The sequence below is a fragment of the Schistocerca piceifrons genome, chromosome X, assembly GCF_021461385.2.
Source record: "Schistocerca piceifrons isolate TAMUIC-IGC-003096 chromosome X, iqSchPice1.1, whole genome shotgun sequence".
Classification (NCBI taxonomy): Eukaryota; Metazoa; Arthropoda; class Insecta; order Orthoptera; family Acrididae; genus Schistocerca; species Schistocerca piceifrons.
This window is the reverse complement of record NC_060149.1, coordinates 18,590,960-18,613,769: the sequence shown is the minus strand read 5'-3', so window position 1 is coordinate 18,613,769 and position 22,810 is coordinate 18,590,960. Positions and strand designations below refer to the sequence as shown.

General features: G+C 41.5%; 1 protein-coding gene across 1 annotated transcript in view; it reads left to right on the top strand.

Annotated features, from left to right (window-relative positions):
- Window positions 1-22,810, top strand: part of LOC124721605 (aarF domain-containing kinase 1) — a 131,486-nt gene that overhangs the window by 89,086 nt on the left and 19,590 nt on the right. The window contains exons 6-7 of the mRNA XM_047246656.1: window positions 15,862-16,059; window positions 20,611-20,753. Coding sequence (XP_047102612.1) covers window positions 15,862-16,059; window positions 20,611-20,753 — 341 coding nt within the window. The remainder of the gene's footprint in view (window positions 1-15,861; window positions 16,060-20,610; window positions 20,754-22,810) is intronic.

The window sequence follows — 22,810 nt, the reverse complement described above, 5'->3', positions numbered from 1 at the left end:
ATTCTTCTTGAAGTCTGAGGGTATTTCGCCTGTCTCGTACATCTTGCTCACCAGATGGTAGAGTTTTGTCATGACTGGCTCTCCCAAGGCCATCAGTAGTTCTAATGGAATTTTGTCTGCTCCCGGGGCCTTGTTTCGACTCAGGTCTTTCAGTGCTCTGTCACACACTTCACGCAGTATCGTATCTCCCATTTCATCTTCATCTGCATCCTCTTCCATTTCCATAATATTGTCTTCCAGTACATTGCCCTTGTATAGACCCTCTATATACTCCTTCCACCTTTCTGCTTTCCCTTCTTTGCTTAGAACTGGGTTTCCATCTGAGTTCTTGATATTTATACAAGTGGTTCTCTCTTCTCCAAAGGTCTCTTTAATTTTCCTGTAGGCAGTATCTATCTTACCCCCTAGTGAGATAAGCCTCTACATCGTTACATTTGTCCTCTAGCCATTCGTGCTTAGCCGTTTTGCACCTCCTGTCGATCTCATTTTTGAGACATTTGTAGTCCTTTTTGCCTGCTTCATTTACTGCACTTTTATATTTTCTCCTTTCATCAATTAAATTCAATATTTCTTCTGTTACCCAAGGATTTCTACTAGCCCTCATCTTTTTACCTACTTGATCCTCTGCTGCCTTCACTACTTCATCCCTCAGAGCTACCCATTCTTCCTCTACTGTATTTCTTTCCCCCATTCCTGCCAATTGTTCCCGTATGCTCTCCCTGAAACCCTGTACAACCTCTGGTTGTTTCAGTTTATCCATGTCCCATCTCCTTAAATTCCCACCTTTTTGCAGTTTCTTCAATTTTAATCTACAGTTCATAACCAATAGATTGTGGTCAGAGTCCACATCTGCCCCTGGAAATGTCTTAAAATTTAAAACCTGGTTCGTAAATCTCTATCTTACCATTAGATAATCCATCTGATACCTTTTAGTATCTCCAGGGTTCTTCCATGTGTACAACCTTCTTTCATGATTCATGAACCAAGTGTTAGCTATGATTAAGTTATGATGCTCTGCGCAAAATTCTACCAGGCGGCTTCCTCTTTCATTTCTTAGCCCCAATCCATATTCACCTACTATGTTTCCTTCTCTCCCTTTTCCTACTACCGAATTCCAGTCACCCATGACTATTAAATTTTCGTCTCCCTTCACCATCTGAATATTTTCCTTTATCTTATCATACATTTCTTCAATTTCTTCGTCATCTGCAGAGCTAGTTGGCATATAAACTTGTACTACTGTAGTAGGCGTAGGCTTCGTATCTATCTTGGCCACAATAATGCGTTCACTATGCTGTTTGTAGTAGCTTACCCGCACTCCTATTTTTTTATTCGTTATTAAACCGACTCTTGCATTACCCCTATTTGATTTTGTATTTATAACCCTGTATTCGCCTGACCAAAAGTCTTGTTCCTCCTGCCACCGAACTTCACTAATTCCTACTATATCTAACTTTAACCTATCCATTTCCCTTTTTAAATTTTCTAACCTACCTGCTCGATTAAGGGATCTGACATTCCACGCTCCGATCTGTAGAACGCCAGTTTTCTTTGTCTTGGTAACGACGTCCTCCTGAGTAGTCCCCGCCCGGAGATCCGAGTGGGGGACTATTTTACCTCCGGAATATTGTACCCAAGAGGACGCCATCATCATGTAATCATACAGTAAAGCTGCATGCCCTCGGGAAAAATTACTCCTGTAGTTTCCCCTTGCTTTCAGCCGTTCGCAGTACCAGCACAGGAAGGCCCTTTTTGGTTAGTGTTACAAGGCCAGATCAGTCAATCATCCAGACTGTTGCCCCTGCAACTACTGAAAAGGCTGCTGCCCCTCTTCAGGAACCACACGTTTGTCTGGCCTCTCAACAGATACCCCTCCGTTTTGGTTGCACCTACGGTACGGCTATCTGTATCGCTGAGGCACGCAAGCATCCCCACCAACGGCAAGGTCCATGGTTCTGGGGGGAGGGGGGGGGAGGCGTAGTGAGCTATAACAGCATATTCAGTCGCATCCCAGATTTGTTCGATCGGGTTCAGATCAGGTGATTTGCAGGGCTAGTCCATAAATTAGAACTCGCCGCTGCATTCCTGGAACCACTCCATCACTCTCCTAGTGTTGTGACGTGGTGCATTATCATGTTGAAAATGCCAGTGCTGTCGGGGAAACCTTTATCATGAAAGGGTGTGCAATACTGCTTGGCAGACTGGTGCCGTGCATGAGCTCCACTGGACCCATGGATGTCAGTTCCCCAGAGCATAATGGAGCTGCTGCCACCGTATCTCTTCCCGCAGTAAAATAGTCAAGGAGCTGTTCCCCTGGAAGCTAACAGATTCGCGCCCTGCAATCGGCATGATAAAGAAGGTATCGGTTACCCTCAGACCAAGCAATGATTTGCCACTGCACCAACATCCAGTGCTGATGGTCTCATGCACATTACAGTCATAGTTGCCATTGTCATGGTATTAACATTTCCACATGCAAGGATTGTTGGCTGCAGAGACCTATTGTTCGAAGTGTTAATTAAGTGTATGGGTGGGGATAGATGGACACTGTCTGGTGGAGTGTGCTGGGACTAGACTGAAAACGGGTACAGAGTCAGGAGGTTGTGGGGCAACGAGGTAGGGAAAAAAGGAACGTAGAAGAGGAATGGGGAAAGGCAGGGTATGTATTTGCAGAGTGCTGCAAATAAACAGGGTGTAACACAAAAATGGGGAGGAGATGTTGGGACAGAGAGGGCTATGTCCAGCTGCTTGTTGTGCCATAGGATGGGCTACTTTGCTCTTGGCCACAGTTTGGCGGTAGCCATTCATCCTGGTGGACAGCTGGTTGGTAGTCAAACCAATATAAAGAGCTGTGCAATGATTGTAGCAGAGCTGGTAAATGACATGTCTACTTTCACAGATGGCCCAACCCCAAGTAGGACTAAGGTGTGACAGGACTGGAAAAGGAAGTGCAGGGTGGGTGGATTGGGCAGGGTTTACACCTGACTATTCCACAGGGATATGATCCTTGTGGCAAAGGGTTGAGGTTGGGATTGGGAGTGGCATAGGGATGGACTAGGATGTTGTGGAAGTTGGCGGGTGATGTAACACCACTTTAGGAGGGGTGGGTAGTGTCTCGGGTAGGATGTCCCTCATTTCAGGGCACGATGATAGGTAATCAAAGCCCTGGCAAAGGATGTGGTTCAGTTGTTCCAGTTCAGGGTGGTACAGGGTGACGAAGGGCAAACTCCTTTGTTACTGGTTTTGGGAGGCGGTGGGAGAATTGGGGTTGTGAGGGGAAATGGCACAGGAAGTCTTTTTGCAGACTAGGTTTGGGGGTAGTACCTTTCTGTCAAGGCCCTGGGATAGATCCTCAGCATATTGAGTAAGTGTGTTTGTCATTGCAGATACGCCATCCCCGGGTAGCTAGGCTATATGGGAGGGATTTTTTGGTGTGAAAGGGATGACAATTGTCAAAATGTAGGTACTGTGGGTGGTTGGCGGGTTTAATGTGGGCAGAGGTGTGGATGAAGCCATCAGAGAGGAGGTGGTCAACATCTAAGAAAGTGACATGCTGGGTTGAGGAGGACCACGTGAAGAGGATGGGAGAGGTGTTGAGGTTGTGAAGGAATGGAGATAGGGTGTCTTGGCCCTGGGTCCAGATCAATGAACATGAGGCTAGGAAGGTCTCATCTAGATTGCCCATAAAAAGGAGGGTGCCATGTGGGTGCCCGTGGCTGTGCCACAGATTTGTTTATATACCTTCCCTTCAAATGAGTAGTAGTTGCAGGTTAGGATAAAGTTAGTAAGGTGTGTAAGGCATGAGGTAGTGGGTTTGGAGTCTGAAGGACATGGGGAAAGGTGATGTTCAATAGCAGTAAGACCATGGGCCCAGGGATTTTGGTGGATAGGGAGGTGGCATCAACAGCAGCGAGTAGGGAACCAGGAGGCAAAGGGGCGGGGGGCGGGGTGGTGGAGAGTCGGTGAAAGAAGTGGTTGGTGTTGGATGCTAGATTAGGGGCAGTTGGTCAATGAGTGCCAAAATTCTTTTAGTGGTGGCACAATAACCAGCCACAATGGGGCATCCAGGATTTTTGGGTTTGTGGATTTTCTGGAGCGTGTAGAAGGTGGGTGTGCAGGGTGTCATAGGGAGGTTGAGGGAAATTGATTCAGGGGAGATATTCTGGGAAGGGCATGAGGCTTTAAGTAGGGATTAGAATTTGTGTTGGACTTCACATGGGCTCAATCTTGCAAAGTTCATAATGGAGGAGTCAGACAATTGGCAGAGGCAGTGTGCCAGGTAGTCACTGTTATTCATGACAAGAGTGTTGGAACCTTTGTCTGCAGATAGGATGATTAGGTCAGGATTTGTTTTTGGAGGGGGGGAAACTTCGGTACTCTCACAGAATCATTAAGACCCAAACTGTAAACTTCACATCACTAAAACTAATGATCACACATCATTTCCCACCAGTCCACATAACCTACAAAAAGGAGTGTTTAATTGCATATTCCACATGAGGACCACACTCATGCACACGAGGTTGTGTGTCTAATAAAAACTATGCCAGTGAAGCAACTTTCTGGCTCTGCATTCAGTTTTGTAGCATCAAAACGTACTGGAAACACTGTTCAACAGGTTTGGAGTTCCCATTGCTGTTTAATGCGTGATTATTTCTACTTTGGCTTTTACCATTATGCAGTTTACTCCTGCAGTTCCACATTTCCAACACTATGGTTGGTGACATTCACATCGCATGTGCGCTAAACATCCACACCAATAGCATTTCGCACCAGTAGAGGGTACATTTTTCCTATCCCAGATTTTCATTCTTACCTTTGTTCCCACACTTGCTGCAACTGGGAAGATATAGCCTTGATGATATTTCTGTTAGTTGTTGGCCTTTGTGTAGCTTTCTGTCCCATTTCAGCCAAATGGGCCCAAAACCCTTACGAACTTCTGCTCGCACCCTGCCCCCCCCCCCCCCTTTTCTACTGCCCCAAGTCCCACCTGTTGTCACTTTAGAAACGAAACTCATTTTTCTCAAAGGTCATAGCAATAAGATAACCATCTGGACATTTAAAACTGAATCTTTTGCTGTCACTTACATGAAACTCTACAGTGCCCCCATGCCACCTAACCCAGTTACTGTTGATGCTGATATGTCAAGGGAAGTTCACTCTTTCGTTTCTTGTATGATAGGATATAGATTCAGACTAACCTTCTCAAGGTTTTTACAGTTAAACCCCTGTATAATACCTTTAAGGGACCACAAATTCTGAATGCTGTATAGAGGAAAACATTACAAAGAGGAAGACTTCAAATTGATAATTATAAATCTTGAGGCAAATTTTACTGAAGGTGTATTGCAGAAAAAGGCAGTAAATGGTACAGATTAAAAAAGAATTGCATAAACAGAACTACTTTAATAATTAAATTGTCACATACAACTTTATTCAAACTTTCACAGAAATCTACACCTACATCCATACTCCGCAAGCCACCTGACGGTGTGTGGCGGAGGGTACCTTGAGTACCGCTATCGGTTCTCCCTTCTATTCCAGTCTCGTATTGTTCGTAGAAAGAAAGATTGTCGGTATGCTTCTGTGTGGGCTCTAATCTCTCTGATTTTATCCTCATGGTCTCTTCGCGAGATACGTAGGAGGGAGCAATATATTACTTGACTCTTCGGTGAAGGTATGTTGTCAAAACTTCAACAAAAGCCCGTACCGAGCTACTGAGCATCTCTCCTGCAGAGTCTTCCACTGGAGTTTATCTATCATCGTCGTAACGCTTTTGCGACTACTAAATGATCCTGTAACGAAGCGCGCTGCTCTCCGTTGGATCTTCTGTATCTCTTCCATCAACCCTATCTGGTACTGATCCCACACTGCCGAGCAGTATTCAAGCACTGGGCGAACAAGCGTACTGTAACCTACTTCCTTTGTTTTCGAATTGCATTTCCTTAGAATTCTTCCAATGAATCTCAGTCTGGCATCTGCTTTACCGACCAACTTTATATGATCATTCCATTTTAAATCACTCCTAATGCGTACTCCCAGATAATTTATGGAATTAACTGCTTCCAGTTGCTGACCTGCTATTTTGTAGCTAAATGATAAGGGATCTATCTTTCTATGTATTCGCAGCACATTACATTTGTCTACATTGAGATTCAATTGCCATTCCCTGCACCATGCGTCAATTCGCTGCAGATCCTCCTGCATTTCAGTACAATTTTCCAATGTTACAACCTCTCGATACACCACAGAATCATCTGCAAAAAGCCTCAGTGAACTTCCGATGTCATCCACAAGGTCATTTATGTATATTGTGAATAGCAACGGTCCTATGACACTCCCCTGCGGCACACCTGAAATCACTATTACTTCGGAAGACTTCTCTCCATGGAGAATGACATGCTGCATTCTGTTATCTAGGAACTCTTCAATCCAATCACACAATTGGTCTGATAGTCCATATGCTCTTACTTTGTTCACTAAACGACTGTGGGGAACTGTATTGAACCCCTTGCGGAAGTCAAGAAACATGGCATCTACCTGTGAACCCATGTCTATGGCCCTCTGAGTCTCGTGGACGAATAGCGCGAGCAGGGTTTCACACGATCGTCTTTTTCGAAACCCATACTGATTCCTACAGAGTAGATTTCTAGTCTCCAGAAAAGTCAATATACTCGAACATAATACGTGTTCCAAAATTCTACAACTGATAGACGTTAGAGATATAGGTCTATAGTTCCACACATCTGTTCGACGTCCCTTCTTGAAAACGGGGATGACCTGTGCCCTTTTCCAATCCTTTGGAATGCTACGCTCTTCTAGAGACCTACGGTACACCACTGCAAGAAGGGGGGCAAGTTCTTTCGCGTACTCTGTGTAAAATCGAACTGATATCCCATCAGGTCCAACGGCCTTTCCTGTTTTGAGCGATTTTAATTGTTTCTCTATCCCTCTGTCGTATATTTCGATATCTACCATTTTGTCATCTGTGCGACAGTCTAGTGAAGGAACTACAGTGCAGTCTTCCTCTGTGAAACAGCTTTGGAAAAAGACATTTAGTGTTTTGGCCTTTAGTCTGTCATCCTCTGTTTCAGTACCATTTTGGTCGCAGAGTGTCTTGAAATTTTGTTTTGATCCACCTACCGCTTTGACATAAGACCAAAATTTCTTAGGATTTTCTGCCAAGTCAGTACATAGAACTTTACTTTCTATGAATTGATACAACTTTTGAAGCAGTCAAGCAAGCATGGCTTCATATTTCTTATGGATTGTATCAGAAACATTTCTAGCTCCAAATGAGAGGTATTTTTTGTTGTTGTTGTTGTTGTTGTTGTTGTGTTAAAGTTCATGGGCCACTATAAACCTTTTGAATGTTTCAAACCCTTCTCCTGCCTTAGCATGCGAGGACACAGGGTCTCTTCCACTTTCATTTTCACTTCCGTTTTTCATGTTCTCTCATTAGTCAGTTCCTTAACTCTACATACTCTTTTGATTGCCACATTATTATCTACAGTCACAAAGTTCTCAAAAGTGACAGCTTTCTCTGTTCCTATTATGAATGGCACGTTACTTGCCATGTAACAGTTTTGAATGTCAAATGATCTGTACACTCGTACAGAATTATTGCCTATTAATTCGTGGAACTCCTGCATTTCTTAACAGAGCTGTTCTATATTTGAGCTTAATGACACACATTATGCCCAGGTCCAGAGTTGGCAGACAGCTGGTGCAGTTGGGTGGCAGGAAAAAGACTTTTACATATCTTGGAAATGAAATATCTGGGGGATGTGCCACACATCTGTCAACAAACAGCAGCACTTCTCTTACAGCAATTTCCATTTTGGTATCAGTGTGCATTAATTGACCTGTAGTCATCTGGTCTACACTTTCACTCTCCCCATATTCTGCTTCATACACAACACCATGCTGCTATAGAAATTTATCAGTGCAGACATTGGAGGCCTTGAAACTTTCAACACATAACTGTAGTGCTGTTTGTAGCATCTTTCTCTTCAAAATAGTTCCGTTCATGATTTTATGGGGATATTTGCAGCATGTGCTTGTTGATACAAAGTTACTAAAACTTGCTCTGTTTCTTCATAGGTCTACAATTACGTCCACATATGCTTTGAATTTCCACACTTCTCAGCAATTTCAACTATGGGCAAATAGTTTTTTTTCAGTGTTGAGGGTTGAGGAGGCCAGTTCAATTTTTTTTCATTCATCTGACTCGTGAGGATTGTCCTCTATTTGTTTAATAATCAAAACTTTTTCTTGAATAGAAACCGTCTTCTGCGTCTCAGCCAGCTCTTCGAAATACGTTATACTGCTGACCTACACTCTCCTCCAATTTACTGCACTGCACTATATCCACCATTTTTCGCTGCAGATGTTCACCATTTGTTTACACTAAAAACAAAATGCCACCAGTGAGGCAGACTGCTAGCACGATGCACGTCCCATCTCGTGTGACTTGGGTGCTGATGCTAATGTCATGACGCCAGGCCCAGCTTTTCAGAGCCTGTGCTAACCACAGAATGGAGAGTGAAACGTCTACATCTTGTGACTTAAATGTTATAAAGAGGGAAGTAATGGATTAGTGTTCCAGAAATGGCAAAATATTAGGATTACACGGAGGATACCGTGCTTAGGCAATGCATAGTATAAAGGAAAATTTAGCATTTTGTATATAGGCTTCTGGTCAGGGCAGGATGGAATGGCCATAACATGAGGAATACATTATATGGAGAGGTTACTGCAGTGCCTGATATTCCAAATTATTATGCTGTGTTCATTTGGACGTGCTAGGCACTGCAGCGACTACAGTTGTTATGAAATACACAAAATGTATTCAGAGTTGTGAATATAGACAACCATCAGCTGTGTAATGAAATGATGACAATGAAAATTTGTGCCAGATGACATAAAAAAGTTCAGGTCTGTCCATGAGTCGTGCTCACATAGCCAAATGGTGAGGCGACCGCTTGTGATAAGCAGGAAATCCAGATTAAAATCCCAGTCCAGCACAAATTTTCATTGTCATCATTGCATTATAAAGTTTAAGTTTGTCCATATTCGCAATTGCAAATACATTTTGTTTATTATATGAAGAAACATTATAGACAGGTTTCACTGCATGGATACACCAAAAGCAGGATCACACACTATTTCCACTAGTTGCCTTTTAGCTACATATAACTTTTATATTACTTGTCACAGTTGTCATACTGTCCATTCCTGTGTCCTCTCAGCTGATTTCTTATTACTATAGTTCCTTCTGGGCTTCTTGGAGCTGTATGTCATAAGGTTGCCTAACTCTCTCTCTCTCTCTCTCTCTCTCTCTCTCTCTCTCTCCCCCCCCCCCTCTCTGCCCCCCCCCCTCCCAAACACAGCTGCCTTTTCCAGAACAATTTTAAAAGCAAAAGAGCCTTCACACACATGTGGGGCAGCTCATTTCACAGTGTATATACAGTAAAACTTGCTCAAAACGGAATTGCCTGGGACTAAAATAATTTTCCACATAGGACAAGTTTCCGGACCACACAAAACTCACTGGGCTACGTAAAATTTGTCAAGTATCATGCACAAAAGTGCACTAAAAATTTTTAATTGTGCATATACTGTGTTCATCTACCTTAACTCTAGCACAGTAGATGCTCATTTACTTCATTTACTGTATATTGGACGATAGAATACTGGACTATTACACTAATTGATGAATAACGCGGAATTTCTATATTCTTACTCAAACTTTAAATTAGCTTATTATTGTATGTACATACATATTATTTCCATGTTTATGTGCTTTACATTTCACTCTTTATGCCAAATATCAAGGAAGGAAACTTGTTTTAATTTCCTGTTCGACATTTTTTTTTTTTTTCTAGGCAGTTTTTTGCACCATATAATAATAGTTCCAACAAGTTCAGAGAATTTGTGTGAGCTGCACTTGCATAACATCTTTGATGCATGCAATGGCTTCTTCAGGCATATTAATTTTTCTAGATACATCATTTTGCTCCTCTTCTTCTTCCTGTTTTTTCATCATCTGTGTTGCAAATTTCTATTTAAATCTGTTGCTGAAAAGAAAAAGTGGAGTGAGTTGACAGATTGTCATCATTTTGAATGTAATCATATGCAGTACACAAAATGTTTCACATTTTCGTTAATTCAGCAATTGCTGCTGCATTTTCTTGAACTTCAGTGGCCACAGAAGCATCTTGTTCTTGGCCCCCAAGCCCTGCTTTGTCGAAGCACTTGGTGATATTTTTGGGTTTTATTTTCTTTACTATCAAGCCAATCCAATTTACTGCACCCAGGACAGAAACTAACCGTTCAAGAGCGCACACACACCTTCTGCTTCTTCAATACTGAGATTGCATCAGTAATTGCGTATAATGACACTTGAATGTATAAATAACTCCTGGTCCATGAGTTGTGGGAGGTTGGTTGAACCTGGAGGGAACCAAGCCAATTTCACGTTTGATAACATTACTTTCGGGTGACAGGTTGCATTATCTAGGAAAAGGAGACCTTGGTGATTTCCTTTTTTCATTTTTGGCATTGAAAGGGCCCAGCCATTCTTCCATAAGATTATTCACCATCCATCCATGCCTTTTTATTGCTTTTCCATGTGACTGGAAGCTTACTGACATCCATGTTTTTGAAGCAACGTGGTTTTGCCACCTTTGCAATCATCAGTGGCTTCTCCATTTCACCTAACATGTTTCCACACAGCAGTACAGTGATCCTGTCCTTGGATATTTTCCCACTGGTGCACTTTTCACCTCGAATTGCTAGCAACTTTGAAGGCAGCATGCCATAAAACAGCCCCCATTTCATCTGCAATGAACACTTCTTTCAGGTCATAATTCACAATTAATTTGAACAGTATTGTGTTCCATTCTATTGCTACACTTTCCTGCATATCCTTAGCTTCCACCCACACTTCATTCCACATGATGTTGTGCCTAGCTTTGAAACTGTCCAGTCATCCTATGGCTGTCTTTAACTTCGTAATTCCAAGCTCTTTTGCGACTTTCAGAGCCTCACTCTGCAACATGAGTCCAAATAAATGTGGGTTCTTTGTCCACACACTTACGAACCATTCCTTCACTATTTCGTTAATTACTTCATTTCCGGTCTTCTTTGCCTTCCTTTTCATCTGCTGTTCTTTCATCCATTCATCCCAAATCTTACCCCTGGTTCTTAAAGCCTCAAAATTTGTGTTTTACCGCATTGAAATGTAACATAATTTCACGCACAGAGGGTTTATCTTTCTCACTCACCTCAGTTACATTAATCTTTTTGGTAAGTGTTAACGACACATACCATTTGCTTGACACCATGTTACTGTATCTCTTAAAGTGCTACCAGTCAATTGAAACTGGCAGAAAATAATGACCTTACTGTGTAAAACCATTGGTTAACGGAACAATAATCACCTCTTTCACTGTGCACATTGCAGGAGTGTGTTGGTAGATGCGCAACAGTGTTCCTGTATGTATCAATGTATCAATAATACATATTTTATCAATATGTATCAATAATAAGGAAAGCGATACAGCCAACAAACTGAGCACTGGCAAACGAACCATTTCCTTTGATGTACTGTACTGACACTGAGCATAACTTATTCGTTGTTGCCCAGAGCTGCATGTTTTTAGGTTCACACCAGCAGCTCCACACTGCGCTGGACTTCTTTCCTTGGTCTTGCGCCTCTTAACAGAGGTGTTAAAAGTAACGTCCTTGTAGAGTCATTAATAAGTAATTAATTATTAAGTATGTTCTAAGATTTGCTTTCCGCATTAGGCACGTTCCACTTTGTATAGAAATCTGCATATAAAAGTGCACTGAATGTGTTGGGACTGAAATACTTGTATGTTTTGGGCAGATTTCCGAATTGTACATGTGCCGATTTGAGCAAGTTTTACTGTATTAGAAAATTGACACCCTCTGTAGTTGCATGTTCAGTTTATCATGACTTCCATGCTAAAATCTACGGTTCAGTTCCCAGTACGGCCAGAGATTTTTCTCTGATGGGGCAACTGGAAGAGTGTGTGCTCAGCCACATTACACTAACTGAGGAACTGCTTGAATGAGAATATCATAGTGCAACTGGTTGGTTTCATGTGGTGCTCTGAGTCTGATGATGGAGCTAATTACTTATACAGAGTGCCAACAGAGAACTCTCTGATCTTAAAATTAAATGACATTAAAACAAAGATCAATACAAGAATGCAACAAATGATTTTGTAAAACCTGAAAGAAATTTATACAGGAGTTCCGAAGTGGTAGTTGTAAAAGCTGCTAACAGATGGTACTGTATGCTATACAACTTGTATCAGTAAGCATAAACAAACTTACCCACTGTAAGCAGTCTTTACAGTCACACCAGTCTTCAAAATGTCCAACACTCACAGTAGATAGGTTGAGTGAATGAACAGTGAAATTTGCCATCACATCTGGTAGTGCCTCAACAGAAACGGGTTCCTTCACTACACAGATGGACATTTAAAGCTCGTCCAGCAGGACAGAACTATTCCAGCAGTGTGTGTCATTCAATGTGCCTCACAAAAAATTGTCACAAGGAGTTGGATTGGATGAACATGAAGACCAGTCATGCCTGTGCCAGCAAATGTAGGAAAATCCAATGCAGTGACTGTCCCCACAGTATTTATCAAGAAAGCAAAACATGCATTCCATGTGATGTGATCGGGCCCCATCTTGCATGAACCACTCGGTGCCTGGTCCATCCTCCAACAAGTGCTTTGTGGTGACAAACTGTTCCAAAATTGCAACGTGGCGTTAACTAGTCATTGATTCTTGTATAAAGAAAGGGCTGGTAGTGCTTCTGCTGCACACCACTGCCCAAACCATTACTCTGGTCAAATGCAGTGGTTTAATTTAACACAAATCATGTTTGGAAACTATCCCTTGCTGCCATAATAATAAATGTTAACCTGTGGTATTGCATTACCAGAAACACATGTTGTTCAGTGGAATGATTTCAGTCTCTTTAGTGTACTAACCTCCTTTCAGCCCCAGGTCTACAATATTTCTGAACTGGGGCAAAAACTTCATAGTGGCACCCGCTCCCCCTTCGAGTGTTTCAGGTGTATACGAGTATAAAACACACATGTTTGAGGAAATGTAAGAAATGTTATTTGGTTGTAAGTATGCCAAAGTGCAATGTATTTTTCTCTGTGGAGTTCAAATGTGCGGATTTTGTAATGGAAGTCTTCAAACCTATATTCAGGACAGTGAAAATTAAAATGTCCTGTGTTGCCTCTTCTGCTCCAAGTCATCCTGTTTGCCATCCTACCCCCTTAAAAACTCACAGTTAATACTGGGTGGGATTATTTGTGACTGGGAGAATAAGAACTCTTTAGAAAGTTTACACTCTTCATTGCCTATTAGCTAATAACTTCGTCTTTTGTGCAACATAAAACTAAGTATAGGAAACATAAAACCAGTAAAGAAAACAGACAAGCAAGACAGTACGGCACACATTTCTTCAGTTCTTAGGAAGTAGCATTTTTTTCTCTATAATCTTGCTACAGCTTTACATGGCGTGCTTTCCTTTCTGCAAAAAAATATATTACCTCACCAAAGTTTCTAAAACGTTTTGCTACATGAAAAAGCTGTTAAAACATATAGTGCTAAAGACGGGTGTGGTTTCTCAATTTGATTAAATCTATTTTGTTACTGTCTGGTAGATAAAACAAAATAGGCCTTTCTAATATTGCAGCAATTTTAACACACGCCAAATAAGCGAGACAGTTGTGGCAGAAGCGGTAGTTTTTATGTACCTCATTTACATAAACAACATGACACAATAAAATTCATGATGTACCAGTATCAAATGCCTATTAGGCCTACTGCAAGCAAAAAGTTTCATGTTAGGAAATAGTTTCATACTTCATTCATATGCTCCAGTTTCTCAAGCACGAGACTGAAAAGTAGTAGTATGAAATTTTATATATAAATTTGGAATTGCCATATTCTTCCGTGTAATTATTATGATGTCCCTCCCTGTTCCTTCTCATTCCTCGTTCTAAAATCAATCTTGTCATCACCAATTCTGTAACTATCCCTGTTATTGTCAAAACTTATTCTCTGTTTAACTTCACTAACCCTGCCAGAATCAAGAGTTTAATTATCCCGCGTTTACTCACCAGTTAGGCATTATCACGTGTTTTCTGCGCTGTTCAGCGAATAGAACTCCAGGGGCTTCTAATCGGGGACTGTACAACTGGCCTTTAGTAATTTAGCGATCTGGCAAAAAATACGCAATCTTCCTTACCTGTTATTCCTCTTAGTCATTTATTTACACTCTCGTAGTCTGAATCCATGGATTTTGCTAATAATTATAACAACGCTGATCATTCGCACACCCAAGCATCCATGTAAACAGCGATTGGCACTCACCCCATCCCCTTTTGTCTGCGGGAAAGTTTTTTTTTAATGCGATGGGGATTCCCCTAGCAGAGACATCACGTAAACTAGGAACGCATTCTAAAATCAACCTATGATTTGTTCAGAAATGAACTTAGAATGTGTTCAAAAATGTTCAAAAACCAACAGGGGAGTGTTTCAAAATCATATGAATAATCACTAGACCAATGTGCACTAGATGCTAGGCGCTTTGAGAAACAAGGTTTTATCTTCAAGAATATGAATCTGGCACCCCTGAAACTGCTGCCCATGGAAGATACCCTGGTTTGCCAACCCCCCCCCCCCCGCAACCCCCACCCCCTCCCACTCCCATACATTCGGGCCTGCTTCCTTTCATGTTTAAATGATGGAACTGATTGCTCTGGGCTTTAGAGTACTATTCAAAACCATTTCATATTGGGATTACAGTGGCATCAGTAAACAGCTTTTGAAGCTACTATTTTGAAACTTCAGTGTAAAATTCTTACACTTTTCACAATAAACATGCTGCCTGTTGCAGTCTTCTATCAATCTTTGTTTTAATGTTGATTAATTTTAAAACTGGGGAATCTCTTCTTGGATACCCTGTTCACAATTACATATAATGCTGTTGTGACCATGCTACTTGCGCAAGCCGTGTGTTTTGAAAAATTCAACTGTTTTTTGTTTGAGATATTTTTATGTGTGATACAGAATCAGAAAAACACTTTCTTCTTGTATCAACATACCATACATTTGATGGGTATGTGGGGTGGTTGAAAGTGTGAATAATTAGTAGTTTGCGTGTCTTGAAAACTGAAGCATTTATTGATCAATAGAAGACCACTGCTTAGAGCACCTGAAGAATTTGACTGGGTGAGTTTTATCAGAGTACTGTGTATAAAATGCAGCCCTCACTTGGTTATAAGCCTGCAAACATACCATGAAAAGCATTTGTTGCAGCCTTCAAGAGCATGTGGGAGATCAGAATTTCCTACCAATTTATCTGTTTCTTCAACAAAAGTGATACATTTGTGAGAAAAATTCTAAGGAAAACAAAAACTGGAAAGCATGCAATAGCGCTGTAAGTCACCACGGTTCTTCTAGGTTCATTACTGCAGTTCTGGAAACTGTACACTAATGATAGCATGTGGCAGGGAGCTGGTAGCCAAATGTTAACACATTGCTCTTGTACTTTGGTTTGAAAATTGGCACTTGTTGCCGATATGCAGGTGCAGTGCTTTGAAAGGATTTTCATGATCAGAGTATTAATTGTATCTGAGCCTTGAAATGTTAATGACAAATAATTTTTCAGTTCCTCTGATGCACATTTACAGCTTCCTTCACTTTTAAGTGTCAGTGGGTTTTGTTTATTTCACCTTTTACACATTAATGCTCTTAGTGTTGTTGCTGATGAGTTTTTATGTTGTTCACATTAATTTCCAGACATTGAGTCCTGAATTCTGTCTAGAGTATGCAAAACTATGGCTTGCAATTCTAAATGTAGACATGAAAGGCATAAAACAACAATGTGAAGTTCTGGGTGTTAAGGAAATGTATGGCCTATGTGTGTGTATGGTCACTGGTAGAACATGGGAGTCAATACAGAGTGGGCTGGAAAAGAAGAATTACACAAAAAGTGAGGTATGTTGTTGTTGTTGTTGTTGTGCATCTGTAATGTTATCCTGTTAACAAGAAATATCCTATAGGACTCTCATTTTAGGATTTTTTTGTTTTTAGATTTCTTACTTGTAAAAACAGTGTATAATACACAGTTCAATAAATGAGTGGTGTTTAGTTATTTAGTTGTGTATAAATTATATAGATTTATATCTGTATCATATTAACTTCCAAAGAAAAAGGTGTTTCACTCATATATAGAATGTATACTGTGCATTAAGGCATCTTAATTATTGTTAGTAATGTTACTACAGAATAACCCCACTTTCATGTTCCCAGAATCAACATTTTCTCACCATTAACGACATTTTTTATCACTCCTGTCAAATTTTCTATGTCCACAATGTTAATTCACACCCAGTTTTGCTGTAACATACTTATAATTATCCTGCGATTTACATTTTATGAAAAAGTGTTCGTGGAGAAAAAACTGACGTAATTGAGATTAAATGATGCTGTCAAGGCATTGGCCATTAAGTAGTGTTTACAAATATTATATGGTTAAATGTCTTGACACCAGTGTGCTCTGTTCAGCACATCTGAACAGTCAAGGAGTAAAAGTTGGAACAATTCATGCAGTACCTTGTGATGAAGCAAGCTGGGATAATTTTACTTCCCCTCTTGTTTTGCCATCTGCCTCCTTAAATTCGTTTTTTCAATTTCAATTAATTACCATTAACATATGTGAGTATAATCAGCAATTTCATAAAAGAGAAAGGCTGGCCCTTAGTCTTAAAGAATATAACACCAGATCTAATTTTGTGCTTAGTTTTATGTATGTAATTGATATTCTAATTTATTTCAACTATTCCTAGTTATTATCTTTTGCTATAAGATGAAATCAGTAATTGTTTCATTACTACAATTCTATTGTTGTCATATAAACAAATATAAATTCTGTACTAATTATAAACGTTTGGAGGAACAACTAATAGTATTCTTAAAGGATCTATTTGGTTCTATTTGAAAACATGTTAGCAAAACCAGCCCTTATTTAATTCCAAAGTAATTAACAGTTTTGTCAAAAGTATTGTTTGCGTAACAGTATTTGTTAATTTCATCATTTAAACAAATAATTCGGCCTAACTCTTGTAGTAGAAGAAACTGTTAAAAAGAACCAATTTTTTGATGTATTCAGTTAATTTAATGAACTAAGTTTTAATTGTACTTTCTGTAATTTTAACTTTGAACAGTGTGTAGTTTTGCCCCCTGTTATTGTGAGGATATATAAAGGCCCAATTTTTGGTCACGAGACAGTCAGCCCACAGCAATTTCAGACGCGGAGCCTGTGTTGGTTAGAACGACAACAGTGCATCAACTTAACAATGAAATAAGTGTTACACGATTAGGCCCTGTGTTTAAACAATGACAGTGTCTGCTCCATACTTAACTTTCTGAATTTTGTGGTTAGGTTTTTACTGCTCGTCGATGTTTAATAGTAAACTATTGTAGCAGTATGTGGGGGTTTACCTGAAAACTATTAATGAGACTTCTGGAAAGTTTAAACAGTGCGCTGGCAATATGTAACTGTGTATTAATCGAGGTGTGTGTGTGTGTGTGTGTGTGTGTGTGTGTGTGTGTGTGTGTGTGTGTGTGTGTACAGTGAAACTAAAAGACTGTGAAACACAACTGTGCATCTGTCGGCTACATTATTTACAATAGACAGTAGTTGCACTTCGCCCCCCCCCCCCCTGCCCCCTCCCATTTTTTTCGGTGAATGCGTCGACACCGAGGACAACAAACTAAGAGACAAAGTAGGTGAACAGGCAAACCTCCTGCCACTGTCAAGCTCTACTCGGCGTGGTGGCTGATGAGAGTAACTAGGTTCATTCAAATAAAGATATCATGACCAATTACAAGCATTTCCAAACTGTCTCTAGTGTGCATGTGTAGCTTTGTGTTTTTTGTGATTGTCCTGACATCTTTGTGAAATCAGATTCAGCGCATTTCATCATTTGGTCTCTTGTAACACCAGTTGACACCTTTGCTGACTTTGCAGTGTTCCAATGTTTTTGGTTGAAGCCTAGCACCAATTATGTATTTTTTCAAGCTTAGCAAGATGTGTTTCAAGAATTTATTGTCATTACCAAGTTCAATATTTACGTGTGTATTTTTTGTGAAGTTTCACAAACAGTGTGTTTGATAGGTTGCGTATGTGTGGTTTTATATGTAATTGAGGAGCCACAGTACCTGATAACCTCAAAAAGGTGACTACAATGCAAGAGACACAGAACAACACATATGCAAACAGCACACAAAATACTTAGGTTAATATTTGCACTTGACAATGAGAAAAATCGTGCTAAGCATGAAAAAATACGTAACTGGTGCAGTGTTTCATTATTTAAATAGTGAACGACATTTGTACTTCCTAGGCAATTACCAGTTCCAGTTACACCAGTGGTTTTTATTAGATAATAAACCTCTCTCAGACAATAAACAAGTCCCTGACAAGTATTTGGGTGCCTGTTATGTACATATATCATTCATCAAGTGCAAAAATGCAAAGGGGGTTTCTATATGTAACTTTTACCGCTTAAAACGTTATTTCCCACGTTTTACACCATTTTTTAAAAGTCCCTCAAAAAGCGTAAACGCAGGGTTTCACGGAATTTGTTTAGATATTTGACAGTTTCTAATGTTAAGCTTGCTTTTAAATGGGTTAAATGGCTCTGAGCACTATGGGAGTTAACATCAGAGGTCATCAGTCCCTTAGAACTTAGAACTACTTAAACCTAACTAACCTAAGGATGCACACACACACACCCATGCCCGAGGCAGGATTTGAACCTGCGACCGTAGCGGTCGCGCGGTTCCAGACTGAAGCGCCTTGAACCGCTCGGCCACACCAGCCGGCCCTTGCTTTTAAATTTAATTTTATTTGTCTGTGGTACATCATCAGCTTGCAATTTTCTTTTCTTTGCAGTAACCTGATAAGAGTTCTGATTGCTAGATAAATACATGTCTTACAGGGAAGATATTATTCAATAAGATTATGAAAAGGATGGATTGCTACTCACCCTGTAGAACAGATGTTGAGTCGTGTACAGGCACAGTGAAAAGTCTGCTGTACATTTAAGCTTTCGGTCAGAAAGTCTTCTTCCAGGGTAGAAAACACAAACATTCACGCAAGCACAACTCGCACACATGACCACCATTTCTGGCCACTGTGGCCAGACTGCAACTGTGCCTGCGCCCGATAGCAACAGCAATCTGGTATGGATCATAGAGGTAAGAACGATGCATGATATGATATGAGATGAGATGAGGAGAGGGAGAGGTAGTGGGGTAGAAGTGAGGGAAGGTGTAGCACTGGTTGTGGGTGCATACAGGGACATGGTGGTGACAAGTTAGGGCTGCTAGGTGCAGTTGTGAGGTTGGGGGGAGGGCAAAAAGGTGAAATAGAAATAGAGAAAGGGAAAGAGACTACTGAGTCATTAGCAGAATAGAAGGCTGTATAGTGCTGGAGTGTGAGCAGGGAATGATCCTTCGTACCAACACCAGCTTTTCTGAATTTTGCAGATGGGACCTGCCCCTGCACTGTATCCTACATTCCCATAACCCTCGTCACCTCAACCTGTGTTTGTCCTCGCCGTCCACCTATCTATCCCCTTTCTTTCTCCCGCTCCATTACTACACAGCCCTCTATTCCCCCAACATGCCCACTCTTTCCCTTTCTCTATTTCTACTTCTCTTATTTCCTGCTTCCTCACCCCTTTGCCTCAACCTCCCAACTGCACCTAGCAGCCCTACTCTGTCCCCACAGTCCCTGCACACTCCCACAAGCAGCAATAAAACTCCCCCCAACCCTGTCCAACTACCCGTCTTCCTTCTTGCCCCGTGTCACCTCCTAATCCCCACTACCCACACCACATTACTGTTCTCATTAGGTGCAGATGCAGTTGCAGTTAGCAGTCTGGCCACTGCAGCCTGAGACTGACTGTGTCTCTGTGTGTGTGTCTCTGTGTGTGTGTGTCTGTGTGTGTGTGTGTGTGTGTGTGTGTGTGTGTGTTTTGGGGTCTTCTTTCAAAGAAAGCTTTTTGGCTGAAAGCTTAAATGTATAATAGTCTCCGTTGTGCCTTTTTGTGATTCAGTGTCTCCTCTGTGTGGTGAGTAGCAATCTGTCATTTTCCTAATATTACTGTTATTCCATCATGGATTGTCCTGTTTTTCAGGGAAGATGATGCCTTTGATGTGTTAGAGTTTTTGTTTAGCCACCCCTGACAATCACTTAGTGAAGCATCTTTGTCCTGTCAGTGCCAGTGGTTCACTTGTGTAAGTGGTAACTCAAGTTTTCAGCATAGCATTTGCCCCAACATGAGTTCTGTCAGATAGTGAGACCTCCAGTATCCTAGGATACAGTTATTTACTGTAAAACATTTTTTGAACATGCAGAGCATTTTTTTGCAGAGTTGCAAAATAATGTTACAGAGTTATTACTTTTGCTGTAATTAAATAGTTTATTTTTTCCGAACAGGGACATCCTAAAATATATTTTACATTTATTTGTTGCAGAAGGAAAAGTTTCAAGAAGAAATACCAAAATGGTTGCCACAGATAACAGAAGTACTTGGGAAAGTGAACCGTGAAATGCTCCTAATATTCAAGAGCAATGATTTACTAAGAGGCATTGAACACACTCTTGGAACGGAATCAAGGTATACATATAATGAAGGGTTTTCACTGCATTTAAATGAGTTTGAAATTTCATTAATTAAAACTTCCGGGCTGAGTTGCCGTGGTCCATATATAAAACTGCTTCTCCTTCCTAACGTTTCGTTGCCTACTGCGGGCAACATCTTCTGAGGTCGCCAACTCACCTCAGATGATGTTGCCCGCAGTAAGCAGTGAAACATCAGGAAGGAGAAACAGTTTTATATGTGGAGCACGGCAATTCAGCCCGGAAGTTTTAATTAATGAAGACGCCGGCCGTGAAAGCTTACATGTTACGATAAGTTTGAAATTTGTCTCCGAGTATGATAAACAGGCAAGTCTATTATGCCACTGCTGATACCCAGAGTAACCACAGTGTGCAGCATGGACAACTACTACACAGCTGAGTGTATCCCAGAAGATCCTGGTTAAGTTGTTACAGATTTTTAAGCATATCCCACAGTGTGTCAAGTATGTGCAATACAAAAGTCATGGTTTTTGTAAGGATAGTCAAGGCACCAGTGAATGGCTGTATACCTACATCAGATGTTTGTCTTCAAAGAACATTCTTTCAAAATATGCCTAAGACAGTTCCACCCTCTCCTCTCCCACTCTTGGAGTCCTTGTTTCTGGGCCCTGCTATCCTCCTGGTTATGTTGGCTTTGCGATTTGGTTTTGTTGTGTAATTACCTCATCCTTTTGGCATTCTTTGGTCCACCTCTGGGGTTTGACCTCCATTACTAAATTTCTGTTCCATAGAGTGGGCCATTTGGGGAAGAGCACCTTACCTAGTGTCTCTGGCGTGTGCCCTCCTCGTTCCTTCCATCTTTTCCTTTACGTCGTTGTCTGATGCTAGGGTCCATAACCAGCACAGTAGCCAGCCTGTGAGGTGGGGACACTATGTGGGTTTGGTTGAGTCCCCTGAACACACTTCTGATACCTGAGCTGTGACCACCTTATGTAAGCCTAGAAGTGGTTGCTTGTCATTGTGGAGCATCGGAACTCCCGGAACTGGCCGCCGTGTCAGACGGCCCTTGCTGTGGCTGAGTGGCGCTCGTGGGGAGAGCCCCTGAATGGAGTGGGTGGTATCAGGGCGGACGCTATGCAAATGAAAAGCATACGGGTCCCGAACTCTGGCCATTCTTCTACAGCCGCCTCTCTGAATGAGTAGGATTTCTTTCATGCTGCTTCTTCTGCCCCTTCAGCCTTTCCTTCCCTGGCTACCCCCTGGGAGGAGGGTCAGGCTCGTAGTCTAGGGGCGAAACCTTTCCCCGCTATCTGGTTTGCACGTGAACTGATGGGGATACTTTCACCACTACCAAACCTTTATTTTTTGTGGAACACTTTGAGGACAAGTTTGGCGAATTGGTCTCTCAGAGCAAGATGCGGTCGGGTTCGTTGTTGATCAAAACTGCTTCAGCTGCCCAGTCTGCGGCCAGTTGGGCCTGTGACCATCTTGACACAATTCCTGTGTAGAGTACCCCCACCAGTATTTGAATATGGTTCAAGGTGTAATTTTTCACAGGGACCTCGTCCTTCAAACTGATGAGGAACTTTTGGACAATCTCGGATGGCGGTGTGTTCACTTTGTTGGGCATGTTCAGAAGGCTCCGAAGGACAATAGCATCGATACTGGTGTCTTTATCCTGGCCTTTGAGGGGATACAAGGGATACCCTCCCTGAGGAGGTCAAGATGATGGTTTATCGATGTGACGTGAAGCCGTACATCCCACCACCTATGAGATGTTTTAAGTGCTTGCGTTTTGGACACATGCCTTCCCGCTGTTGGCAGGCCCCTCTCTGTGGTGACTGTGGATGTCCCCTCCAGGAGGGGAGTTCCTGTGTTCTCCTTCCTGTGTGTGTTTATTGTCATGGTGATCATTCTCCACGTTCAACGAATTGCCCGGTTTATAAGAAGGAAAAGAAGAGACAGGAGTGTAAGTCCCTTGATCGTCTAACCTACACTGAGGCTCGTACGAAACGTGCATCTCCATCCTGTGTCCATGACGTCTAGCTATGCTTTAGTTACATCTTCAACCCTTCCTCCCCTTTCCTTACCCCA